The sequence below is a fragment of the Momordica charantia genome, assembly GCF_013281855.1.
Source record: "Momordica charantia cultivar OHB3-1 chromosome 6 unlocalized genomic scaffold, Mcharantia_2.0 BLBB01000006.1, whole genome shotgun sequence".
Classification (NCBI taxonomy): Eukaryota; Viridiplantae; Streptophyta; class Magnoliopsida; order Cucurbitales; family Cucurbitaceae; genus Momordica; species Momordica charantia.
Window position 1 is genome coordinate 2,445,633 of NW_028275164.1, and position 22,871 is coordinate 2,468,503.

Sequence of the window (22,871 nt, forward strand, 5' to 3'; positions counted from 1 at the left end):
CTGAGTCAAGCAATTCTAACCAACAATACTGCCACGGGAGTCTTGTATGAGAAATAAAATATAGAAGAGAGGAAGTCTCTATCTAGAAACTTCAACTTGCCAGCTGGACTGGAAGTTGGAAGTTGCAACAACAATCAACATAGTATCTTTCGAACATTTAAATAAATAAAATCTTTTTTTTTTTATCACGGTTGTTTCGTAGACTCGAAAACACATGTTGGTACATTTTAAAGTTAGAAACCCAAAGTTTCATTTGATGATTTTTTTTTAATTGAAAAAATAATTGTATAGTCCAATAAGGATGTTCATGGGGTAGAACGGGACGACTTCCCATCACTCCCCTCCCGTTTAATTCTCCATCCCTCGAAATTTTGCAGGGATTGGAGGGAGGATTCGTTGTGGGGAACTGTGGGGATCGGGTTTCCCCATGGAAAATTTTTCTCCATCCCTTTTTTTATTAATTTTTAAATTATTCTTCAATAAATATTTTTTTCTTAAAAAATTATTTAGTTGTCTAATTTTCAAGGTTTAATTATATCAAATATATATATTAGATGAGTGGGTAGAGAATAATGTATGAGTTTTGTAGTACATGTATGTATAAAGAGGATAATATAATTATTTTAGTATGTGTATATGTATAAATAAATATTAAAAAAATGATGCGAGACAAGGAACATGGACGAGGAACGTCGTCCTTGTCCCCATTTAGGTGGTGGAGAAAATATTTCCCCCACCCCTGCCTTACAGGAAATTTAAACAGGGACTCCCGCCTCATCTTAGCGGGCACGCGACCCAATGGAGAAAATGAACATCTCTACAACCCAACACCTATGAATTCAATAATGATAAAACAATATTTATATTTATGTAAATAAATTAGAAATGGAAACCAGAAACAAGAACGTGCTTTGATTGTTTTCAGAATTTATATACAATATAGAGAATATTTAGAAAAAAATGAGAAACAAAGAACATATAGTTAGTAGTAAAATGCTTAATTTTTTTTAATAAACTTGGATTCGAGAAACAAGAAACGAAAACGTTACTAAATGGACAAATTTGATAGATGATGTTTTTGTTTCCTAATAAAAAGTTCTAAATATCCATGAATTCAATAAGGATGAAACAATATTTTATTTATATAAGAGCAACCTATAAAGAAAATTAAAAAAAAACAAGAAATTAATTTGATTGTTTCAAAATTTCTATGGTAAAAAACGAGAAACAAGAAACATAAGTAATTGTCACGCACTTAAATTTTTTTAATAGAATTGAAAACAATAGACAATAAACGAAACGTTATCAATCAGAGTCTAAATTTCTCAACTTTTTCTACAATTAAATGATACCGTCATGTTACCGCTTATTTTCATTGAAAGCGTCTTATATCAAACAACCATCACATGAATTTATTAATACGACGAACAAACATGCTCTAAAGAATGGAACCCATACAACTATGTACTGATACATCGTGATCATCGCCACCATTTTCAATTTTCATCGCTTTCTTTTCTTTTCATTTCATCAGTCTTTTTCTCTTTCTTTGTACATCAGCAATTTCTTCAGTTTAATTTTAATATCTATTTCGCTACGTCAGTTTTATAACAGTGTTGGATTTGGACATTGTCAATATGAACAAAGTTTTTGTACTCTGTATTAGCATCGACAAAATTGCTGGGCCTTGATTTTTCTCATTGATTCATATAGCATCATCCATTATTTTAAAATAAAAAAAAAAATCAATTCCCAGTTTAATATCTAAAAGAAAAACGCCATTGTCGGGGATCGAACCCGGGTCACCCGCGTGACAGGCGGGAATACTCACCACTATACTACATCGACTTGCGATCCCAAAATAATTTTGTAGTTCCAAACCAGGCTTGTCCTTTTAGAATTTACACAGCATTTCGCCATCCTCTGGTTGTGTCCTTTAGAATAAGGCAGTGGAGGAGACAATGACTGAACCAAGAAGAAAGCAGACTTCGAGAGAAATTGGAAGGATTTATTCAAGCAAGCAACATCATAGGTTAAGTTAGATGAGAAGATTTTTCATTTCACTACCATCTCTATTTCTAATCTTTTACATTTACATCTACTTTCCTGACGACTCTAAATACATAATAAAGTCACTCTGTAGCCAGATCATCGGATTCATCCTTGGCTGATGAAGACGCTTATCTTTAACGTCTATACCTTAAAACAGTTGCAGAACCGCCTCCAAAACCCGGGAGGTTTCGATGTGGAGATCAACTCAACAGGATCTTTAAACTTAGCTCTCTCACTTAGTTCTTCATAAGAGTCAACAAGGTTCTGCAGCCTTGCGACAAATTCAATCAGAAGAGATGTAAACGTAGCTAACGACAATGCGCTTGCGTTTTCGTAAGTTTTTGATTCTTCTTCCTCGGGGACGGCATTTGGTTTGATCGAAACCTTTGCAGGCCATGATCCCTGTTTCTTGAACATTTTGGCGGAGGGACTTGCAGCAGGCTGTACAGAGTTGATGTCTGACGACATGCTGTCGTTCCAGCCTTTTGGGATTGGGAAAGACCTGAGATCCAGTACAGCTTCACTGAGGGATCTGTATTCATGAAACCTTGTTTCCTCATCATCCAAGTTGATAAATTCTTGAGGCTGTCCAATGTCCTCAACCTCGGGACGATTACCGATTTCCCAGCTCTCCGAGTTGACAAGAAGGTAGGATTTTCTGTCGATCTTCTTTTGCAACTCTTCTGCAGCATCATGTACCTCAGAAAGGATGTCCACTGATCCTAATTTTTCCATCTTCTTTAACTTGTCTCCAAGCTCACGCAAGACTTCAGCACCCTCGCAACCTACCCTTCGGATCTCGCTGCCAAAAACCTGCCGTCTTTCAGCCGAGGCCTGCACATCCAAGTATATTCGTTGTGTGTACTTGTGAGCTCACATTGTCCAAAGAAATGAAAGTAAGTTTGCAGCATTAACGGTACAATTTCGAAATTTAACTTAAAACTGCCAACCATGCAGGCAAAATGCACATATCATACGGAACGATGGACAAAAGAAATGGATGAAAATTCATAAACACTGCTGATGCAATGAAAAGATACAGACCAAATTCTAGCAAGATGCATATTGTCAAACAAACCAGGCAATCCGGAAAAATATCCATGAAACAATGGTCTATTACTCGATGGGAAGTTCGAGCTGCAAAGCCAAAGTACCTGTATTTCTGAAAGTATACATCCATGTAATGCCATGATAGCGAAGGCACAATGTCTCAGTGCACCAGCTACTTCAACGTAATTCTTCCATGGATATTTAAGCATCTTGTAAGGACCATGTGGCGGTTCCCAGATTGCGAATCCCATCTTCATACAAAGAAAAAAAGAAGGTTAAAGAAAGAGGAAAAAAGATAATAACAGTTTTAAGTCATTCGTATTGGAATTTCTTCTTGCTTTCATCAAGGAGAAATTAAAGAAAACCGGCATAATGTCCATAAAGATTACCAGAGATTCCTCTTGACTCATAGATTCCACAGCTGACCTGTAGCCTTTGTACAGTGGATCATCAGATGCTTGGTAGGTAAGGATTTTCGAAGGTATTCTCTCGTACTCAACACAGTTAAGGTAGTTATTGACACAACCTAAATGAAGGGAAAGTAGTAGAGCAAGGAAACTAACGTAAGAGATTCAGTTTCGAGTCAAGTTTTACGAATGCAAGATTTAAAAAAGGAAAATCTAAACAACCTTCTAAAGATGCTGCCACGGCTGCAAAGTTTTTGGCTACTAGATTGTGTAGATCTTCACCAGCCCATATGGGATAAATGCATATGTTTACAACCAAACACACACCAGCACCGAGCGCAATGAGCAAGAATCGAGTCACAGCCGTATGGATAAATTCTCTTGTCCTATACCCTGACACCATTATGAAACAATACGTCAACAAGAAGACCCGAAATCCATACTCGTAAGGCTTCATTGTGGGATATAGCTTGGCATAAGTAGCAAAGAATCCTGTCAACACAACATAAAATGACCAAATGAGAGATTCTTCACACAAAGGAAATATGGAGAAAAGTAGAAAAAGGACAATTTGTCAATTTAAAAATCAATGATTAGCAAAGCAGACCTATGATAAAGATACTGATAACAACCACAACCTCCTCCCACTCTCCTGAAAGAACTGATAATTCTGCTATTCCCAACGCAAGACCTCCAGCCGAAAGCGTGCCCAATCCACGATTAAATCCTTTGCTCAGAGTAGCTCCTGCAGACAAAATCATCACTTCGTTCAAATAAGCAAACAGATTGCAGTTGAAAGAATCATAGTTGAAGGACACAAGAGTTCTACATATGGAGTACTCAAAAGTCAAAAACAACATCAGGGCAGAAGATAGAACAAGAAGACAACAAAGATCTATGAGAATAATAAAAGATTTTAGCCAATCCAACAATTCCAAAAAGGCAATCAACAATGAACTTAAGCAAAACGGGAATAGCAGTTTAAAAAGGACAACCATGGCCCATGGCCCTATTCAAATTTTAATAAACATTACTTTAGATAAACAGTCATCAATAAGCCCAAGTAGTTCAGAATAAAATATAAACATTACAGTAGGCATGTAATATATTAATCAAGGATTTCGACCTGTTCCCTCTATTAATAAAAAACACCCTTCTCCATGGAAAGAGCCGTGGCAATCATACTCACGGAAAATCATTATGTAGTGTGATGAAAGCATAGTGCAAAATAATCATCCACAGCCAACCCAGAAGTAAATTTGCCCTAGACAGAAACTAAGAATTTGAATGCCATGGATAGTACCTATGCTAAATTCAAAGACAACAACGACGGTGAGAATTGCCCAGACAGAGTAGCGGCTGAGCTCCTCGATGGGCTGCTTGAAGAAGATCAACAAGGAAATAAGCGTGAGAGCGAGACCCATCTTCGCTGAGAAAACGATCTTCCTCGGGTCGGACACACCCATCTGCCAGGCCTCGCGAAGAACATCTTGCACCGACTTCCAAAGATTCGAGATTGCAGCAGAAAGGGGCCGAAACGAGGAACAACAGGAAGAACTCTCCCCATTGATTTCGACGGCGGTGAAACCTAGGTCTGGAAATTCCTTCACCGAAAGCAGCCTCTCCCTCTTCTCGGCGAAACTCTGCTTGAAGGAACCGTACTTGGCCACCATGATTCGCAAACAAACAAACAAAACGAGCGAGACCCTCGCTCGCCTCAAAATTGTTGTAGAAAAAGGCAACGGAAATCAGGATTCAGGAGTGGAACTGGAATTTGTGATTCCAAGAAAAGTGGAAAGAGAACTAAGAAATGGCAACTCAAAATTCGCGCAAGCCAGAACTGACTACTGGTGGAGTGAAGATTATATAGTTGTTGTTTGGTATTGCGTTGTATTATTTCCGCACATTATTTGGTTTCATAAATTGATTTGACGTCCCACTAATTCCCTTCTGTAAATGGGAAGCCTTCATCCATTTGATTCCTTCTCCTTATGAATCATCATAATTAATTATGATTTCTTTTTCTTTCCCTTTCCTAATAGGAAATTCGTTCTTTTCTCCTTTAATTTTAATGTAATTTTACTTCTTGAAATTTGAATTTTTAAATTATTTAGTCTCTAGAAATTTAAAAAATTAATTATTTTTTCAAATATGAAGATGACTCAATGACTAGAGATATATACAGATTACAGTAGTATTCATGCATGCTGACATTTTCATGAATTTTTTACGGCAAGGCTTTCCTTTTGTATAAATATTTGTAGGACTCTCTCTCACTAGGGGCGATTTCGTAATATCCTTTGAGGAATTTCATTGGTGGGAATGGGACCCTCTTGATCTTGGCATGCCGCCTGCCCCTTTTATCGTTGTCCCTCATTCCAATTCCCAAAGGCATGTACGCGATAATTATTAATTATTTAATATATGGTTTCAAAATAAAAAATAAAAAATATTTAATATATGATTTATATTATTTTTTAAAATTTTAATACGAAATAACTGTTTCAAATTGTTAAATTATATTAAGTTCGCAGACTTTTTTTTAGTACATCCGCATAGCAGACTTAAACCGGTTAATAAACAAAATATTACATAAAGTTGTTAAAAAGGAATATTTGTCACAAATTAAAAGTGAAAACATAGAGAACCAAAACGAGTATAAATTAACAGTAATTGATATATATCTCCAACTAAGAAGTCGTAAATTCGATCCCTACCTCCAACATATTTTACTAAAAATATAGAAGTTCAATAATATTATTGAAAATGAATATGATGATTTTACATTTTTATCCTTAAAATTAATGGAAAGAGTAGAAGAGGGGTTGTTCATGATATCTAGAGTCTTCTTTCTTAAACTCAAACCTTATGAAGGACAATGATGGAAGGAATGATGGCCAAAGTTGGAATGGAAGATAAAAGTAAAAAAGAAAAAAAGAAAATGATGCATTAGTGAAAATGATGATAACTTGGATAAGACAGATAATGGCTTAAGAAATAAAAATTCTATTAACAGAGTTGAGTTCAATAAGTTTAAAAGTTAAAAAAAAAAAAATAATAAAATACCATTATACCATACTTTTTATTTTCCATAAAAAATTCCTAATTTTGTCTTTATCTTATAGTATTTCATGTAAACATTTAGAGTATTATTTTAATATTCAAATTATCAAAGTTAAATTAATAAAAGTTTGGAATACATAAAAGCCTTGAATTTGCAACTGTGATTACGATGGTGCACATTTAAACAAGTTTGCGTATCGAAACAATTACATGCATTTTGCGAATTTGGTCGAAATAGTTTATGAGTGAGTATTTTTAAGTGGTCCTATTAGAACTATAATTAAGACTTCTTTCCATGTAGAATTGGTGTGATCTATCCATTTGACACCATAACTCATAGCTCAACAAATAAATAGAAGGTTACTGATAATATACTCGGTTGGTTAAAATATATATTATCGACCAAAAAAAGTTAAAATATTTGAATTCTCACTCTATATATTGTTTATATTTTAATCCAATTTAGTTTAATTTTCAAATATATTCAATAAAAATGGATTTGTTACACTAGAAGCCATCTGCAGAATAATATGACTCAATTGAAAGTGTCTGCCTAATAATTAAATATTAAATAATGGGAAGTGTGAGTGGTCCAAATGATGTGTCTCTCTACCTTTTAGAAAACTAAACCTAATTCTAATTTTGCTATGTGGAATTATACTCTATATTAACAGGATGAATATACCTCAAACCATAAAGTTGTGAGTTCGAATCTTCTCCCCGATATGTTGTACTCCAAAGAAAAAAGAAAAAAAATTAAATGAATATGAATATGAATAATTAAAATTTGTTTCTTTCAGATTATTTCGATTATTTTTAATGTTCTAGAATAGAAGATCTAGACCCAAATCCTCTCATTACTGCACTAAATAGAATATAACTTGATTTTTGGCAAACTAATTTCATTTATTAATAGGTTTAAGAAATTTAATTAATACAAAAATAATTATTTATGAAGAATCCTAAACTTCAATCCCTAAACACCTAGAATTTTAAGAAATAATATATATTTGTTAAGAGTATATAATATTATAGATGATTATATATAAATATAAAATTCCAACTATCTTGAGGGACGTGAGTCACGTGACTACTATTTGGGCATATACACACTAGCAACCAACGACATTTTTAATATAAAAATATTAAAAATATTTAGACGTAGATCCGTCGATACCTATCTTGCTACTTACCGACCATTAAAATTTTGACATCTTTTCATTGTTTTTGGAAGCAAAAAACAAAAATCTCTACTTCTCATTTTACCAGTCGGAATTTTAATAGTAGTCACCGAAATATATAGATGTTAGACCATTTAACACCTAAGCATGGTCTAATATAACATCACAAATGAAAAGATATGCTTATTTAATGACGATATCCTAATCTTGAAGATCCCAAAGGCCAAAATTGTGTGCTTATTTTGGAAATTATTCTACTTAAATTGATAAATTGCTAGATGTTAGTGGCATCTCCCTAATATTTATTTACGTAAAATTATTTAATAACTTCATAATCAGTCAAGATAGATCTCTAGTGACATCTTAAATTAACTTCTTTAGCCACAAATCTGTTTCTGAACCATCTGAAATTGTAAATTTCAAATCACATTCTACAAATCATTACCAATTATCTATAGAGCTTATTATAAGATTGGAAGTCTAAAAACAACCCCTAATTCCCAAGTAAATAATGTAAAATAAGGCCTCAAACACATAATTTGAAGTTATTAGGTGAGGGTGATGATGTGGCACTCCTCACAAGTATTGAGGGAGAGAAGAACAAGAAGAGTGTGTGTATCGACACACACACCCTGCATGATTTAACTCACTAAAACAATACATTTTCACTCTATTTCTATACACAGTCAAAAACTCTAATTCCTCTGGCACCATGGCATCTCTTCCTTCTCTTCCTGCACTCCCCATTTCATACCTAAGCCTGCTCTTTCTTCTACGCATTCTACCGACTACCATATCACAAGGCCTGATCTCCTCGAGCCCTGGCATAGCTCAATGCACGGCAAGCCTTCTTCCGTTGGCTTCATGTGCACCGTTTGTGCAGGGTATCGCCTCAGTGCCAGCCATGGCATGCTGTGATAACCTGAAGCAACTTTACACCAATGTCCCTTACTGCCTCTGCATCTTGCTCAATGGCACTACCTTAAGCTCCTTCCCTTTAAACACTACTAGAGCTCTTCAGCTGCCTGATCTTTGCAGCCTTCAAGTCAACATCTCCACTTGTTCAGGCACAAGTATGTTAAATTTCTTCCACTCTCTACTTCTTAACTTCAACATTTGTGTTTTGAAGAACATCGATATTCGATATTCGACATTCAACGTTAACAGTTATAATTCTTTGGATGGTCTTTTGAAGCTGTTCTTGTGCCACCTAGTTCACCCAGTTCTCCAGTTTCTCCTAGTGCAAACACCAACTCCACAGTCTCCAATGCTACAGTTTTGGGTATGATTTAGATATTTATCTGATCAAATAAAGTTTTCAATTTGGTTTTATAACGTCAATATCTTATACATTCTGGTACTGCTTATTTTGTGATTTTCAGCTTCTCCAGTGGCTCAACCAGCACCAAAACCGAGCATTCTGGGGTTAGGGATGGGCAGGATTAGTGCTAGTTTCAAACCAAGGATGGCAATTGAGTTCACAATTGCGATTGCTATGAAAACTTTTCTGTTTCTTGTATTGCCTTAGTGAGTTCATGTTCGACTATTATATATCATGTATTGGTTGGTTCAGCCACTGCCATAGGAATTAGGTAGATGTTAAAATGCACTTCAACATTATATGCTCTTTTCTATTAGGCTTTTACCAGATTGCTTTGGTTAGATGCTATCTTTACAGAATAACATTATCTTTTGAGCATTATACCATTTGCACCCGACCATTTGGCGCCTCTTAGCAGCCACAGAAAAAAGGGCTTTCTATTTTGAGATATGCCAACTTCCTTTATCTCTCTAAAACAGTCAGCCAAAAGAGAGAAATCTAAGTCAACATTACAAGGGCCATATCAGATTCACAGAATTAAGTAAATCAGAAAGACCTAAAAAATAATATGTTGATGAGAAAACTAATAAGACATATAAATTCAAAATCTTAACTAGATACAACAGAACAAAGTAGTCATAACGTACCTAGAAAATATGCCATTACAAATTCACACAGTTCTCTCTGTTTCTTTTCCACTTCTTTATCTGCTTTCCAGGATGATAATGTATCCAAGACGTGTAATCTGTTTCTGATATCGAAATATCAAGATCATTCCAAACTAGGAGCCACCTCAGTTGGATTAGATTCAAAAACATCTGGGTTCGATGCCTCGGGCTCTTCTAATAGCTCTTGAGTTTGAACTGATTCTTTGTATGCAGGCGTATCCTTAAAATCAGTTGCTCCTTCGTTATATGTAGTAACAGCAATCCCGCAAGCAATTAGCTATTATGATATAGATGAATGAATCAGTCTCATCGCCCTTTTACAAAAGAAGAATAGAACTATAATGCTATTTTATCCAAAAACGAACACATCTGACTAATGCTAAAGATCTTAAACAAACAAATAGGAACTTTGGGATTGATATCTAATGCCAAATTTCTGGGTTACTGATTAGTATCTCCTAGAAAGTAGAATTTGGCCAGGTTTATTTCAAATGTCATCCCTTAATTAATAATATTCCAACTAAACCAACTACATAACAGAAATTAAGTTATCAATCTGAATCGTTCGCTCAACCCTATCAAAGATTAGAACAGACAACAGAATCAATCAAAATAATTATTGGAAAGGAAATGGAAATTAATGGAAGGGGAAAAATGGTACCGCGAAAGCGATGCCAAAAGCCCACAAATATTCCAGGAAGAAGCCGAGGGGATCCCACCGCGGACCCTCCCAGAAATCAGGCTGAAGCCCTGGAAGTTCCGGCAAATTCTCATCCACATCGAACGCTACGCCGGCATTTTCAACGTTTGGACCATCCCTTTCAATTTCCGCCATCCGATTTCGTTCTTCTTCTTCCTCCTCCTGTTCCTTGGTCGTCGTCGAGCTCCTTCGGTTCTTACTGTCGAATCGCCCGGTTCGGAATGAGGATTTCTTGGCCTGAACGACGTGGAGGGTGCGGGCTTCATTGGACGGCGGGAAGAGCGCGTTGCGACGGAGAAGGAATTGGTTGGAAGGGATTTTGGTGGAGGTTCTGTAGAGAATCCCACCACCGCTGCCTCCGGCGGCGCCGCCGTTGGTTATGGTCAGAGCCATTTGAGTGGACGAGAGTGAGCTTTGAACGCTCTGAACAACGGAGAGTAGGATTTTTACGCGCGGATAAGGAGAGAGATATGAGATAATTTAAATTATATAACTCTCAACTAAATAATTTCATAAAATAAATTATGTTAAAATTGGTTAATAAAAAATTTATATATCTCTAAATTGTTTCTTTATTAATATATTTAGATGTGTAAATATATCACTTGAAATGAATAAATATCATTATAGAAACTCATAACATTGATAAAAGACAATTGACAATTTAAGCTCAAATTGGCCAAATAAATAAATATTATCGATGGACATATTGATCTTACCAAAAAAAATTAATATTTTGGGTACCTACTTCCATTTATATTGTAAATTTTTCCTTGCCAAACATATATTTGATAATTACTGTTGAGGTATACTCGCTTTTGTCGTATCTAACTAATATTCATATCATTGTAGTACTATAAATTAGTTTCATGTTACAAAATAGCACTAGTTAACATGTAAAACCAATTATTTAATTTTAACAAAAAAAATGGTGATTGTTGGGAGCGAAAAAATAGTATTTCCACGTAGAGAACGAATGAAGGTTGGAAGATTAGGCCTTACTTGAAGACCTCCAAAAGTGAGATTGACCTTTGTACTTACCTACAAACGTCATGAGAATTCCACCCCCCCCCCCTCGTGGCAAAGGTTTGATCAAATCTCGATCTTAGGCACCCGACAATCCGACCTTCAGAGTTACATCAATAATCGTCTCTCGGACAATCTATCGAAGTCTCAACCTATCAAGAGAGGGTCTCACTTCTACATTAGGTATCACTATCTAACTCCATGTCCGTATTAACTTAAACCGATTTGAGCATTGATGTCTTAGCTTCTGTTATGCAAATCTTTTCTTAAAGACACTCAAATTCTCCCCAATCAACCATCTTTGACCTGGTTTAACATTGACCAATTTTGTTGCACAAACAGTAATAATTTAATTAACATTAAATTTTGTTTACTTCCTAATATTATTTAGGTTAAATAACACTTTTATTTAATCCCTGAACTTTCAAAAGTTTAGTCCTTATACTTCCAAATTTGTAATAATTTAGTCCATTAAATTTAGAAGGTAAGAATTTAGTATTGGATGTTTAAAGTTTGTAACGATTTAATCCCCATTGTAAAATTTATTATATATGTAGATTGATAAAGTGACGAATGATCAACTTTGTTTATAACTTACAAAAATTAAATCGTAATATGATAAAAATTAACGCTTAATTTTGACGACAATGTTCGTGGTAGTGACTAAATTGTTACAAATTTTAAAGATGATTAAATTGTTAAGACTAAATTGTTACCAATATAAAAATACACAGGCTCAATTGTTACTGTAATGAAAGTACATATGAATATGAGAATTAAAAAAATGAAGAATTAAATTGAAACTTAACTGAAATATTAGAATATTTAGCCTTTAATATACTTTTAAAAGCGTTTTTCATCATTCCAAAAAAAAAAGTATATTTAAAATTCTTTTCTTTTATTTTTTTGATAATTGAAAAGGTATATTTAAAATTATTTTATGATTATATTTAACTTTTAGTTAATGGCACACATCAAGTGGGCGGGCCGTGTGGAGTATCCAAAGCCCATATTTTAGCCCACGGTGCTGTTCAAGGAAACTTTGAAAAGACAGAGGGGGCATTTTTGGAATATCACGATAATCTATCTGATATTATTGTTTTTTATTTTTCATAATTATTTTTTTAGTACTTTTTATGATTCATTTCTAGTCAGATATCAGATTCTACAATTTACTTTTTCTTATACAACGAAACTTGTATACATAAAAAACATAATACAATTATATTGTCTTTTTTATTCCTAAATTAATAAAGTAAATGTACTAAAAAACCTAATCAAAGTAAATAGTGTCCTAAATATTTATAAAATACCTGTAATGTTTAAAATCATATTACAAAAATCGGTAATTTTTTTCAGCTTATCAAATGTAAAGATTGAAAATCGAACCACCACACTTTGAAAAAGTAATAGATACCTTATTAATAGAATTATTATATACACATACATGCACACGCACATATACATACATAGGAAAAGTATATTTCTATCCATTGTCATACATCTCAAACACGACATGGTGGACATGAGTTAATAGGTATGACAAGATGTATCTTCACTATATATCACTATCTCGACAATATTTGAACTTGAACTTCAATAAATTCAACTTATCTCATTAAATAATATGACCATAGAAATGCCATCAAATCAATTGCCAAGTTGTTTCAACATTTACAATAATATAAGATTGGTAATCATCTCAATAAATATATAGTATTTGAATAGTCATAAATAAGTCAATGTTTGTTTAATCAAATTAATGTTTTTTCAATCTAAAAATAATACTATTTTAGAAAAGGAAAATAATAAAAAGTTTCCATTGATCCCCTGAATACATTTTACACTAATTTTCAAACAAGAGCTTAGTATATATTTTGAAGTTCATGAAATTAAATAAATATCAATATTAAAGTTGATTAAGCTGGTAAAAATTGAATTGCCAGTATAGAAATTTCTTAATAAATAATATTTAATTACTTCCATTACGTTTATTCTTCCTGTTTCTCTCTGTTAAGGGATAGAAATCTTTATTTCTATTAACCACTCTCACAGAAGATTTCGGAGTTATTATATTATAAGAAAAAATATATATCTTACCTTTTTATTTTATTTTTTTTACATTTATCTCTTAGTAAATATAACTTATTAAGACATATTTCCTATTCAAATCTCCAACTCCTTACTTAACTTCCTTGTTAAAAAAAAAAAAAACAAAAACAAAAACCAACAAATCAAAGGCACCCGAAAAGTAAATATTGATTTTTCCTTAACCAATCAAAGTGTGAAACGTAGATCTACAAAACTATTCCCTTACTCTATTATTTCCCCTGTTTTTCAAAGAAACTCCACCCATTCAAATTTCTTTTCAAACTTTTTTTTTTTCTCTTCGAGTTTTTCGTCTGTTCGTGTTACGATACAGAATATTACAAACAGAACATGGTCTCCGATCGATATGGCGGCGCCACCGTGCCGTCCGTATGATCGAACAACCCACCCAACGCCAACACCTCTTCTTCCCCCTGATTCGATTCATTCTCACTGCTCAAGCTATCCAGCCAACAGTAACTCGTAACTTCATCCTCAAACCCTAAAAACCCTTTCATACCGCCGGTACCTGACAATTGCGCGGCAAATTTAACAGCCTCGATCTCCCCTTCCTCGCTGGAGCCGGCGGCCGGCGGAAGACCTAGGTCATCGTCCGACGCTTCTAGAAGGTATCCGAGTTCAGGCTGCGACACAACCTCAGTGCCTGATTGAACAGGAACCGGGACATGAATTTCCTTCTCGAAGCTTCTGATCACCGAGTCGAGATCTTGAATCGCAGAGTCACGATCAATCGAAGCGTCGGCTTCGTCGAGAATCTTCAGCAGGTCTTCCTGAATTGCATGTGCCTGAAGCGATTCCAGGACTAAATCATCAGCGCGATTCCGAATCTGTTCAGAGTCGATCGATTTTTCATCCGACGAAACGGAACAGATCAGCGTATCTTCCACATCCGGCGAATCGAAGTCCAAATCAACCGAATCGACTCGGCCGATCTTCGATCCGACAAAATTGAATAAAGAATCATTGGAGTCGTCGCGAATCCGCTTCCTGCTCTCAATGCAGCCTTCCATTACAGAGCAACAGAGAAAAAGAAGAATGCCGTCGTCTTCAGGACGAGTTCAGCAACTGTTGGACTCCAAATGGCGCGATAACTAATTCTCTCTGGAAATGGCAGAGGAAGAGAGAATCGTATAGTTGCAGAGAAGTTGAAGAAGAAGAACGAAAATCACATGAACTTGAAGATCAGCGCAAAATCAAGAAAGACGAGAGAGAGAGAGAGAGAGAGAGAGAGAGAGAGAGAGAGCGTTGGTGACGGGAAGTGGGCGTGGTATGATGTGGCGCTTAAATAGTGGGGAACTCGTAGAATTCAAACGCACAACAGGCGCGTTGAAGATTTTTAGCTTCAACTATTTCTATCTTTTTTAATTTAAATATTAATTTAGTAGCCATGTTTACTCTATCTTCCTACTTTAAGAAATTTCAATTACTAATTAGAATTTCTTTTTAAATTTAATTTTGATAAGTCTACTCTTACAGTAAGAGTCTTACTTTCATTGGATAGTACAAAGTAAGGCATGTCGAAACAAATTTAAAAAGTAACATTTTCTTTTTCTTGTCCAATTTTGTTCGAGAAATTGATCTTCTGATTTTTTAAAAAGGAATAGAATATCTTTATCACGGAGCTTTGTTACTTTATTTAAATAATCTTGTCTATTATTTTTATGATATTAAGTAATTGTTTTTAGTCTAATCGATATATTACATCAATAATATGAACTTATACTAAATAAAAATAAAGTATGAATAATGGTTTTTTTTTTCTAATTCAATGCTATGGAGTCTGGTAGAGGTGGAGACTTTAACTTTTGATACCTTAGTCGATAATACATACCTTAATACCTATATTCAGGTTGACAATATTAATTGTTAAATCTCTCGTTGACCAAATCAAGAAGAAATAGAAAACAAAGGTTGTTGAGGACTTTATTCTTACCTCAGGCCTTATCAACTCTACAGTTTATATTGGGTTGTTCGTGCTCTTCACGAAGATGCTCCCATTCCTTTAATTATTTTGTCTTTTTCTATCTTTTTCCGTTTTTTTTATATACGAGGATGTAATTTGGATCTCTAAACTTTTATTTCTATATGTCTTTAACAGATGGAGTTCGATTCAATTTCGCAAAATAAATTAATTTATAAATTTGATATAGAAATTTACAAACCACTAATAAATCTTTGAAATTTCAGATATATATTCGTAGTTTAAAAAAAAACTATATATATAAAATTAAAAAAATACGTATTTGGATATTTTTTGGGCAGTTTTTTTTCTGGGGGACAATTAAGTATATTTAATTCGGGGGTTTGAAGTCCGCTCCGAAACATGCGGTGGGTAGGGCTTCACGACGATTGAATCTCGAGTGGACCCCACGCATGCACAAAAGAGTGTTCTAGATGCTCTTGGGATTTAGCGTACGACCACTCTCTGTGTGCCACGTCACCAGCCATGCAAATCTGACACGCGGCATCCGGGCCCACGCCCATTGCTTTGTCGGCCTTTTCTCGTCGTGGAAATGCCTACGACTGCCACGTGTGTAAAATAGCACGTGATCGTATGTGATTGGATTGTCAAATCAGTGAGCTTCCCCATCAGTTTTAGATATTTTCATCGGTGGTTTCAAAAACATTGAATTCAAATTCAAAAAGTCTTTTGGTATTTTCAATTTTTTTAATTACTTCAACTTTTTTTTTTTTCTTGTTGAGCCATTTTAATTACTTCAACTAACTTATCAATGAAATTTCTCAAATTCTCATTTATTCCACATTAAATTTTTAATTCAGTCAATATATTTAAGATTCAATTATAGGTTATCTAACAATAATAATAATAACAATAAAAATTAAATAATAGGTGAGTTCAACGTTCAATTTTGTGTCTAATATTTTTTTTAATTTTTAATTTTTAGTATAATATGTCTTGATTTACTCGACGATCTTTAAATCTATATACCTATCCGATACAAAATTGAAATTTTAAGGTTCTATTAGATATAAAATTTAATTAATGTTTGATGCATTGATTAATTTTTTAAAATGTAAAATATTGTAAGGGTCTATTAGAAATGTATGGAGCATTTTCAAACTTACAAATTATTGGGCAAAAAATTTAGAGACTAAAACTTTTCTATTTAACCTATAATTATTTTCTAATTAATTAAATAACCTATATTTAAATTTTTTTTATTTAATCTATTCAGAAAATTTTAATTACATTCATAGACGTTACTATTTACACTGTTAATTAATGAAATGACAAAGCCGACAAAATTAAGTTATATTCCACTTTCAACTTTCAAACTGAATATCTTCGGTTCAAAAAGATGTATTGGGTGACTGGAAATTATTCACATAGACTTTTTTTTTTTTTAGTTCACAACTTCAGATAGATTCCTATTTTTTTCTTCGATAAAAAATGTAATAAACGAAGAAAACTTGAAAAGTTTACATCTTACACGTTACAAATTAATTTTTAAACATTTAAACAGTTTACATTTGATATAAATTTAAATTTTTAATACAATAAATATAAGATTTGAATCTTGTCTCTATCACATCCGACTATGGGGAATTTTCTTTTCCTATAGTTTTTAAAACTACAATTAAAATAATTTAATTTAACATTCCATGTGCATTTTATTTTACAAGTAAAAATTATTTTAATTAGCTTATTGAATAAAATACAGTCAAGAATAAATCTCAAATATCTGTTCACGATTTATTTGATCAATGACCTTTTCATATGTCTCTTGTGGGTTTTCGAATGGAATCTTTATAATTTTTGTTGACTAGATGTAAGAGTTGCTTATAATTAAAAAAACAAAATACAAATTAATATGCAGATATTTTCATAAATCGAGTAATTAATAATTGATAAATTAAATCGAACATAGATTAATTGAGAGCATAACTTAATTGATTAAGACATCTATCCCTGCCATCACATGTTGTACTAAAAAATAAAAATAAAACTATTTTCTTGACCTAATTAAAATGAGTAATAATATTTAATTACTTTAAGTATTTTTTAAATGAATTTATACGGTTCAATGATAAATAAAATCTATTCAATCTTCAAATGTTAAAATCTACGTTCATAACTTAGTATACTGGAAAATAATATACCTACAAAATATTTATATGATCTAATAAAATAAAAATATATATACCAAAACGAGCATAACTCAACGATAATTGACATATACCTCAAATCATGAGGCTGTGAGTTCGATCCTCCATCTACTCTAAAAAAAATAATAAATAAAATTTTATATCTCTGTCAACCTAAACTTTTAAATAATTTAGTTATACCTTGTGAGCCGCCCATAATTTTGTTTTATACAGCGAACACGTGGAATTAAACAATGGGCATCTAATACGAGCCACCCCTTTTCCTGAAAATAAAAGTCCACATACTTTTATTTATTTCGACTTCTAATAAAAATTTTCGATAATATTAATTTAATTTGATAATTACTTGATAACAAAGTTATATTTATTTATTTATTTATCATGTATGCGACATGTTTCATACTAAAAAAAAAAAATAATTATACGACATGTTTCTTGCCTTTATTAAGAACACTTTAATATCTATGTTAAAATAAAAAAATAAAAAAAATTATTTTCAAAAGAACAAAATCCACAAGGACACTTTATAATTTGCATTTTTTTTATTTCCTACAAGTTTTGTTTATATTTTAAAATATAAATATAAAACAAAGGAAAAGTACCATTTATAAATTTATTTTTGAAAATAAAAAATCAAAACTATAATAGTTATCGAATAATCGGAGGAAGAAATACTTATTATTTAGAAAGTAAATTCGGTGTGGGCTAAAAAAAGGTATTAAATATTCGTCAACATTTCATTGATATTTTCATATATCGTAATATTTTCATGTATCGTGGCTTCGACATCAACAAATTGACATTTTCATAATATTCAAAAAATCGATAAAATATTAAAATATCAATAAAATATCACTTATAGAGGTGATATTAATATGAATAGGATAGAAATATTTATTTTCGTAATGTTTTGAGAAATATGATGGATACTTATTTAAAACATTAGAAACGGCGCAGTAGAGGGAGGGCCCACGGAAACATCAGCGTACGAAATCCACAGGGAAAACGAAGCCATACCGACAACACGTGGGTGGGGCCCACTGTCGTATATATAGTGGGGTGGGCCCCAATATCCAAAACCTACCTCCTCCACTTGATCTTCTTGATTCGGGTGGGGCCCTCTCCATTCTCAACCACTTACACACGCCACCACAGACATTTTTTTTTTCTTTCTAAAATTTTTAATTAATAATAATATATTCTCTATATATTTGTGTTGTGATGTAATTTTACAGCATTTATTCCACTATGTGTCGACATATAAATAAATGTGAGTTTACCGTCCTTTTTTTCCGCATAAAGTTCAAAAAAATTATTTCAATTTGTATTAAAATTCTATGAGATCCTGCCAAATACGACCGTTTTAATCACTAGATTTGTTTACGTAAAAATACAATTTTAAATCACATAAGATTTGGAACTTGTGCAACCAACACTTTATTGGAGTTAATAGTTAGGGTTCATATTTTTTTAATTTATTACAATTTTAAAATTTGAATTTTGATGGTGGTCGTTGGCAACTAACCCCAATAATCCACTCTCCACCCAGCTTTTCGGTTGCATTATCATCACCAGTCATCTCCCATTCAAAATTTTAAAATAAATTGAGTTTTATTCCAATTATTAATTATTACAAGATACGTGTTAAGATTTAATTGGCTAGAAAAGTAAAAGGAAATTGACGGAGTTTTCTATTCATAATGAAATAGATTATGTGAAAATGAGTGTATTTGCTACACGTATTGAAAAAACTCACTTATTTTCTCTCTATATGCCACGTCTAAATAAGAGGTGTCTAGTGAAAAAAATGTTAGCATACGGTAATGACAAAATTGTTTTAAGAGATTTAATAAAATCATGGGTGAAATTAAAACAAACCTTATTCCATGAACGTTTTCATTTTATTATTAAAACTCGAGCTTTAAAACAACGATGAGTGCCTAGCTTAATTGGTTAAGGTATGCATTTTTAACTAAAAGGTTGTGTGTCGTCGGAACCTCCACCTCACATATTTTTGTACTACAAAAAATAATAATAAACATTATTTATGATCACTATTACTGATATCACATGTTATGGGAAGTGTAGTTGGATGATAGGAAAGAAAAGAAAAACACGAGTGGGAAAAGCTTTAAAATATGTTATGGGTGATTTTAGAAAGAGAAAATGATGGCCATTGTGAGATTTCCACAACACAAAAACAAGTTTAAATAAAGGACAAACATGTCAAAGTGGTGAAGTAATTGACATCAACCACAAAAATGGCAATTATGGCATGTTTCTTTTGAAATGCCAAAATCCTTTTGCCTTTCTCATAAATGGTGCCTTTAGAAGTGATGCCACAAGAAGCAACTTTCCAGTTTTAGTGGATACCATTTTAAAAGCTAGCTCGTTGGAAGCTCCATCCTAAAATTTTAAGGACCAAAAATAAAATATATAAGTTTCGTGACTTATTTTTTATACAATACAAACAACTTTTTTTTTTAAATGATTATTATTATTATTATTATTTTACTTGAAATCATTTATTTTTATGTGGTATGAAAAAGTTTGATGCCAGATTTAAAATCATCTTTTCGAGAGGAAAATTTTACATTTTCATTATAAATAGTTTGAAAACTTGCTCCATCTTTACTATTATTCTTTAAAAGTATAATATTTTTCTTTCACCATACCCCAATTCAAACACAAAGTTTCATGAATTAAAACTTCTCTGCTCCTACAAAATCAAATAATGGTTAGTGTAATTGATGTGATTAATTGCATTGAAACTAATTACGAGTAGATAAGTAGAGTTGGAGGGCGAATTTAGAAATAGAAAAAAAAGAAAAACTAGAATTAAACAACAATAACCCGCAGAGCTATGCTCATATTAACAATAATATTTATTTATTTTTTAAATTCAACATCATATATATATATAGGAGGAGATTCGAACCTCTAATTTTTTGATCGAAAAATATACCTTAAATAATTAAACTATACTCAAGTTTGCAAGCAATAACGTGGTTTTTTTTCTTCTTTTCTTTTTTTTATAACAAACAACGAGAAATAAGATTATATTTGAAGAGTGAATTAGCTTAATTTATTTTGTTTTTTTACGGCTACCTAACATAGAAAAAAAATACTATTTTTATCTTTTTAACTAATTAGTGTACTAAAAAAAATTATTACTATTAGAAAACGATTATTCCAAAGCATATAATTTAGCGAGTAATTTGGATTTTTTTTAATCCAAGATGGAAAAATACACAGATTCTTGGCGAGTAATTTTAGAGGAATAAGCATAAAACTCAGGCCAGATATATTCAAATGGTTTCAATCGCTTGAATAATTCTTAATATATTTAATACTTCGAGATTCTCAATTTTACTTTCAACTTATTAAAAATTCTCAATTAACTAATTAAGTCATTTCATTAAAAAAAAATTGTTGACATTAAATTATTATTTTACTATTATATTTATACATATTGACATATCTCTCCTCTGCTATTTTACACCTGAAATCCAACCCAATTTATTTGAAGCGGCATCTGCAAGTAGTGGTATGTCAATGTAATCGAATAGATTAATAAAACAATAATTTTATGATCCATCAGCTTTCTATAAACATTTTTTTCTTTTTTTAACAAAAATGAATTAATTGATATTTTTTTTTAGTATATCAAGGGATCGAATTGATTTTTTTTTAAATTAATAATTAAATTGAGAATTACTCGACATATTTTGCCTAAAACTAAATAAAAAATAAAAAAATTAGGTGAATTTTTTAGTACAACATGACAACTTCTCAATTGGAGATATATGTCGGAACGTTTGAAAGCCAAAAAAAAAAGATGTCGACTACCTTATGTAGAGGGCCTAATTTTCTCCACATGGCCAATTGAAGTTTATAAATACTACAAAAAGAATCTAAATTAGGTAGCAACCAATGCATCATATTTTAATTAATTTATTATGGTACCTAAGTTGTAAGTTTAAAGATATCATTGTAAGTTCAATGATATCAAAGTCATAGACAAATTTAAGATTTAAGGTATCTAAATTGTAAGTTCAAATGCAAATAAAACTCTATTTCAATTCACAAAGTCTCTTCGACTCCCCTACTGACACATATTTATATTTACATTTTAGAACTTCGATAGATAGTTCATATTTGATATATGTTTTAGGAAATAGAAGCAATTTAATTTAAATTGAGAATGAATTGAAATTATGAAGTGATTAAATTCAAATTTCGAACTCATAGCTAAAGACCATAGAATTATGTTTGGCCAAGAATTGACCCCATGGATTGTAGCACAGAGGGTCGGATATATAGATCTATAAAAACAAGTAACTTATTATACAGTAGATCTCTTATAGTTATAAAAAGGAAAAAAATATATAAAACTTGTTATATAGTAATATTTTTACAAGACAAGAAGGAAAAAAAACTTGGAATCCTCGTATATGGTCCGACGGCGGCGAGCGATCCTTCCGATCTGACAGGAAAATCTCCCTCGCACGTCTCACCCGCCGTCGCTCTCCACCGCCACCGCTATATTCAAATCCAACCTCAACCCATTTTCCTCCACCACTTCCGTCCCCTTCCCACGGCGTTCCATCCCCGCCGGCTCCTTCTCCTCCTCCTCCTCCTCCTTCTCTTCCCGATCCGCCGCCGCTCCGATCAAACTCTCCGTCAATGCCCTCTTCCTCCCTCCGAAATACTCCACCGCTTCCTTCATCCGCCGCAGTATCACAAAAAACTCCTCCACCTCCTCGTCCGTCGGCTCCTCCGCCGCCGCCGCCGCCGCCTGCTCCTCGTTCTTTGTCTTCTTTACACCAATTCCGTCGCTGTTTTCCGGTACCCCCCTTCTCCTTTTTTCCCTTCCCATTTCGAATTGAAGGAAAATTGCGGTACCCCTGGCCCTTAATTAATGGGGAATATAAAGAGCTCAGGAAAAAAAAAAAAAAGAGGAATTAAAGTAATTCGGTGAGAAAAATAAAAAGTATAGAATCCCGTAAATTAATAAAGAAATGTAATGTATGACTTTTTGGTTAGTGCTTCCTTGAAAAGCGTGTTAAAAATATTGAAGATCGGTTATATTTTAACAACAGAATCGTTTTCAGCCGTTGGATTTTGCACACTGACATGTAGTGACGTCATTGTGATTCCAGAAAC

General features: G+C 32.7%; 4 protein-coding genes across 4 annotated transcripts; 1 reads left to right on the plus strand and 3 right to left on the minus strand.

Moving 5' to 3' along the window:
- Positions 1 to 1,987: 1,987 nt before the first annotated feature.
- Positions 1,988 to 5,428, minus strand: ALMT9 (aluminum-activated malate transporter 9). Its single transcript, XM_022279818.2, has 6 exons — positions 4,813 to 5,428; positions 4,117 to 4,254; positions 3,732 to 4,001; positions 3,492 to 3,628; positions 3,207 to 3,353; positions 1,988 to 2,886 (listed from the first exon to the last, which is right to left on the minus strand). Exons 1-6 carry the CDS (start codon positions 5,180 to 5,182, stop codon positions 2,194 to 2,196), a joined length of 1,755 nt encoding a protein of 584 aa, XP_022135510.1. The 5' UTR covers positions 5,183 to 5,428; the 3' UTR covers positions 1,988 to 2,193.
- Positions 5,429 to 8,465: 3,037 nt separating this feature from the next.
- Positions 8,466 to 9,281, plus strand: LOC111006842 (Bifunctional inhibitor/lipid-transfer protein/seed storage 2S albumin superfamily protein). The gene is made up of 3 exons (XM_088126107.1): positions 8,466 to 8,820; positions 8,949 to 9,035; positions 9,136 to 9,281. Exons 1-3 carry the CDS (start codon positions 8,466 to 8,468, stop codon positions 9,279 to 9,281), a joined length of 588 nt encoding a protein of 195 aa, XP_087982233.1.
- Positions 9,282 to 9,573: 292 nt separating this feature from the next.
- Positions 9,574 to 10,916, minus strand: LOC111006843 (AT-rich interactive domain protein). Its single transcript, XM_022278924.2, has 2 exons — positions 10,404 to 10,916; positions 9,574 to 10,019 (listed from the first exon to the last, which is right to left on the minus strand). Exons 1-2 carry the CDS (start codon positions 10,833 to 10,835, stop codon positions 9,846 to 9,848), a joined length of 606 nt encoding a protein of 201 aa, XP_022134616.1. The 5' UTR covers positions 10,836 to 10,916; the 3' UTR covers positions 9,574 to 9,845.
- A 2,791-nt stretch (positions 10,917 to 13,707) lies between these two features.
- On the minus strand, positions 13,708 to 14,820 carry LOC148210557 (uncharacterized). Its single transcript, XM_088124887.1, has one exon. It carries the CDS (start codon positions 14,585 to 14,587, stop codon positions 13,895 to 13,897), a length of 693 nt encoding a protein of 230 aa, XP_087981013.1. The 5' UTR covers positions 14,588 to 14,820; the 3' UTR covers positions 13,708 to 13,894.
- Between the last annotated feature and the right edge of the window lie 8,051 nt (positions 14,821 to 22,871).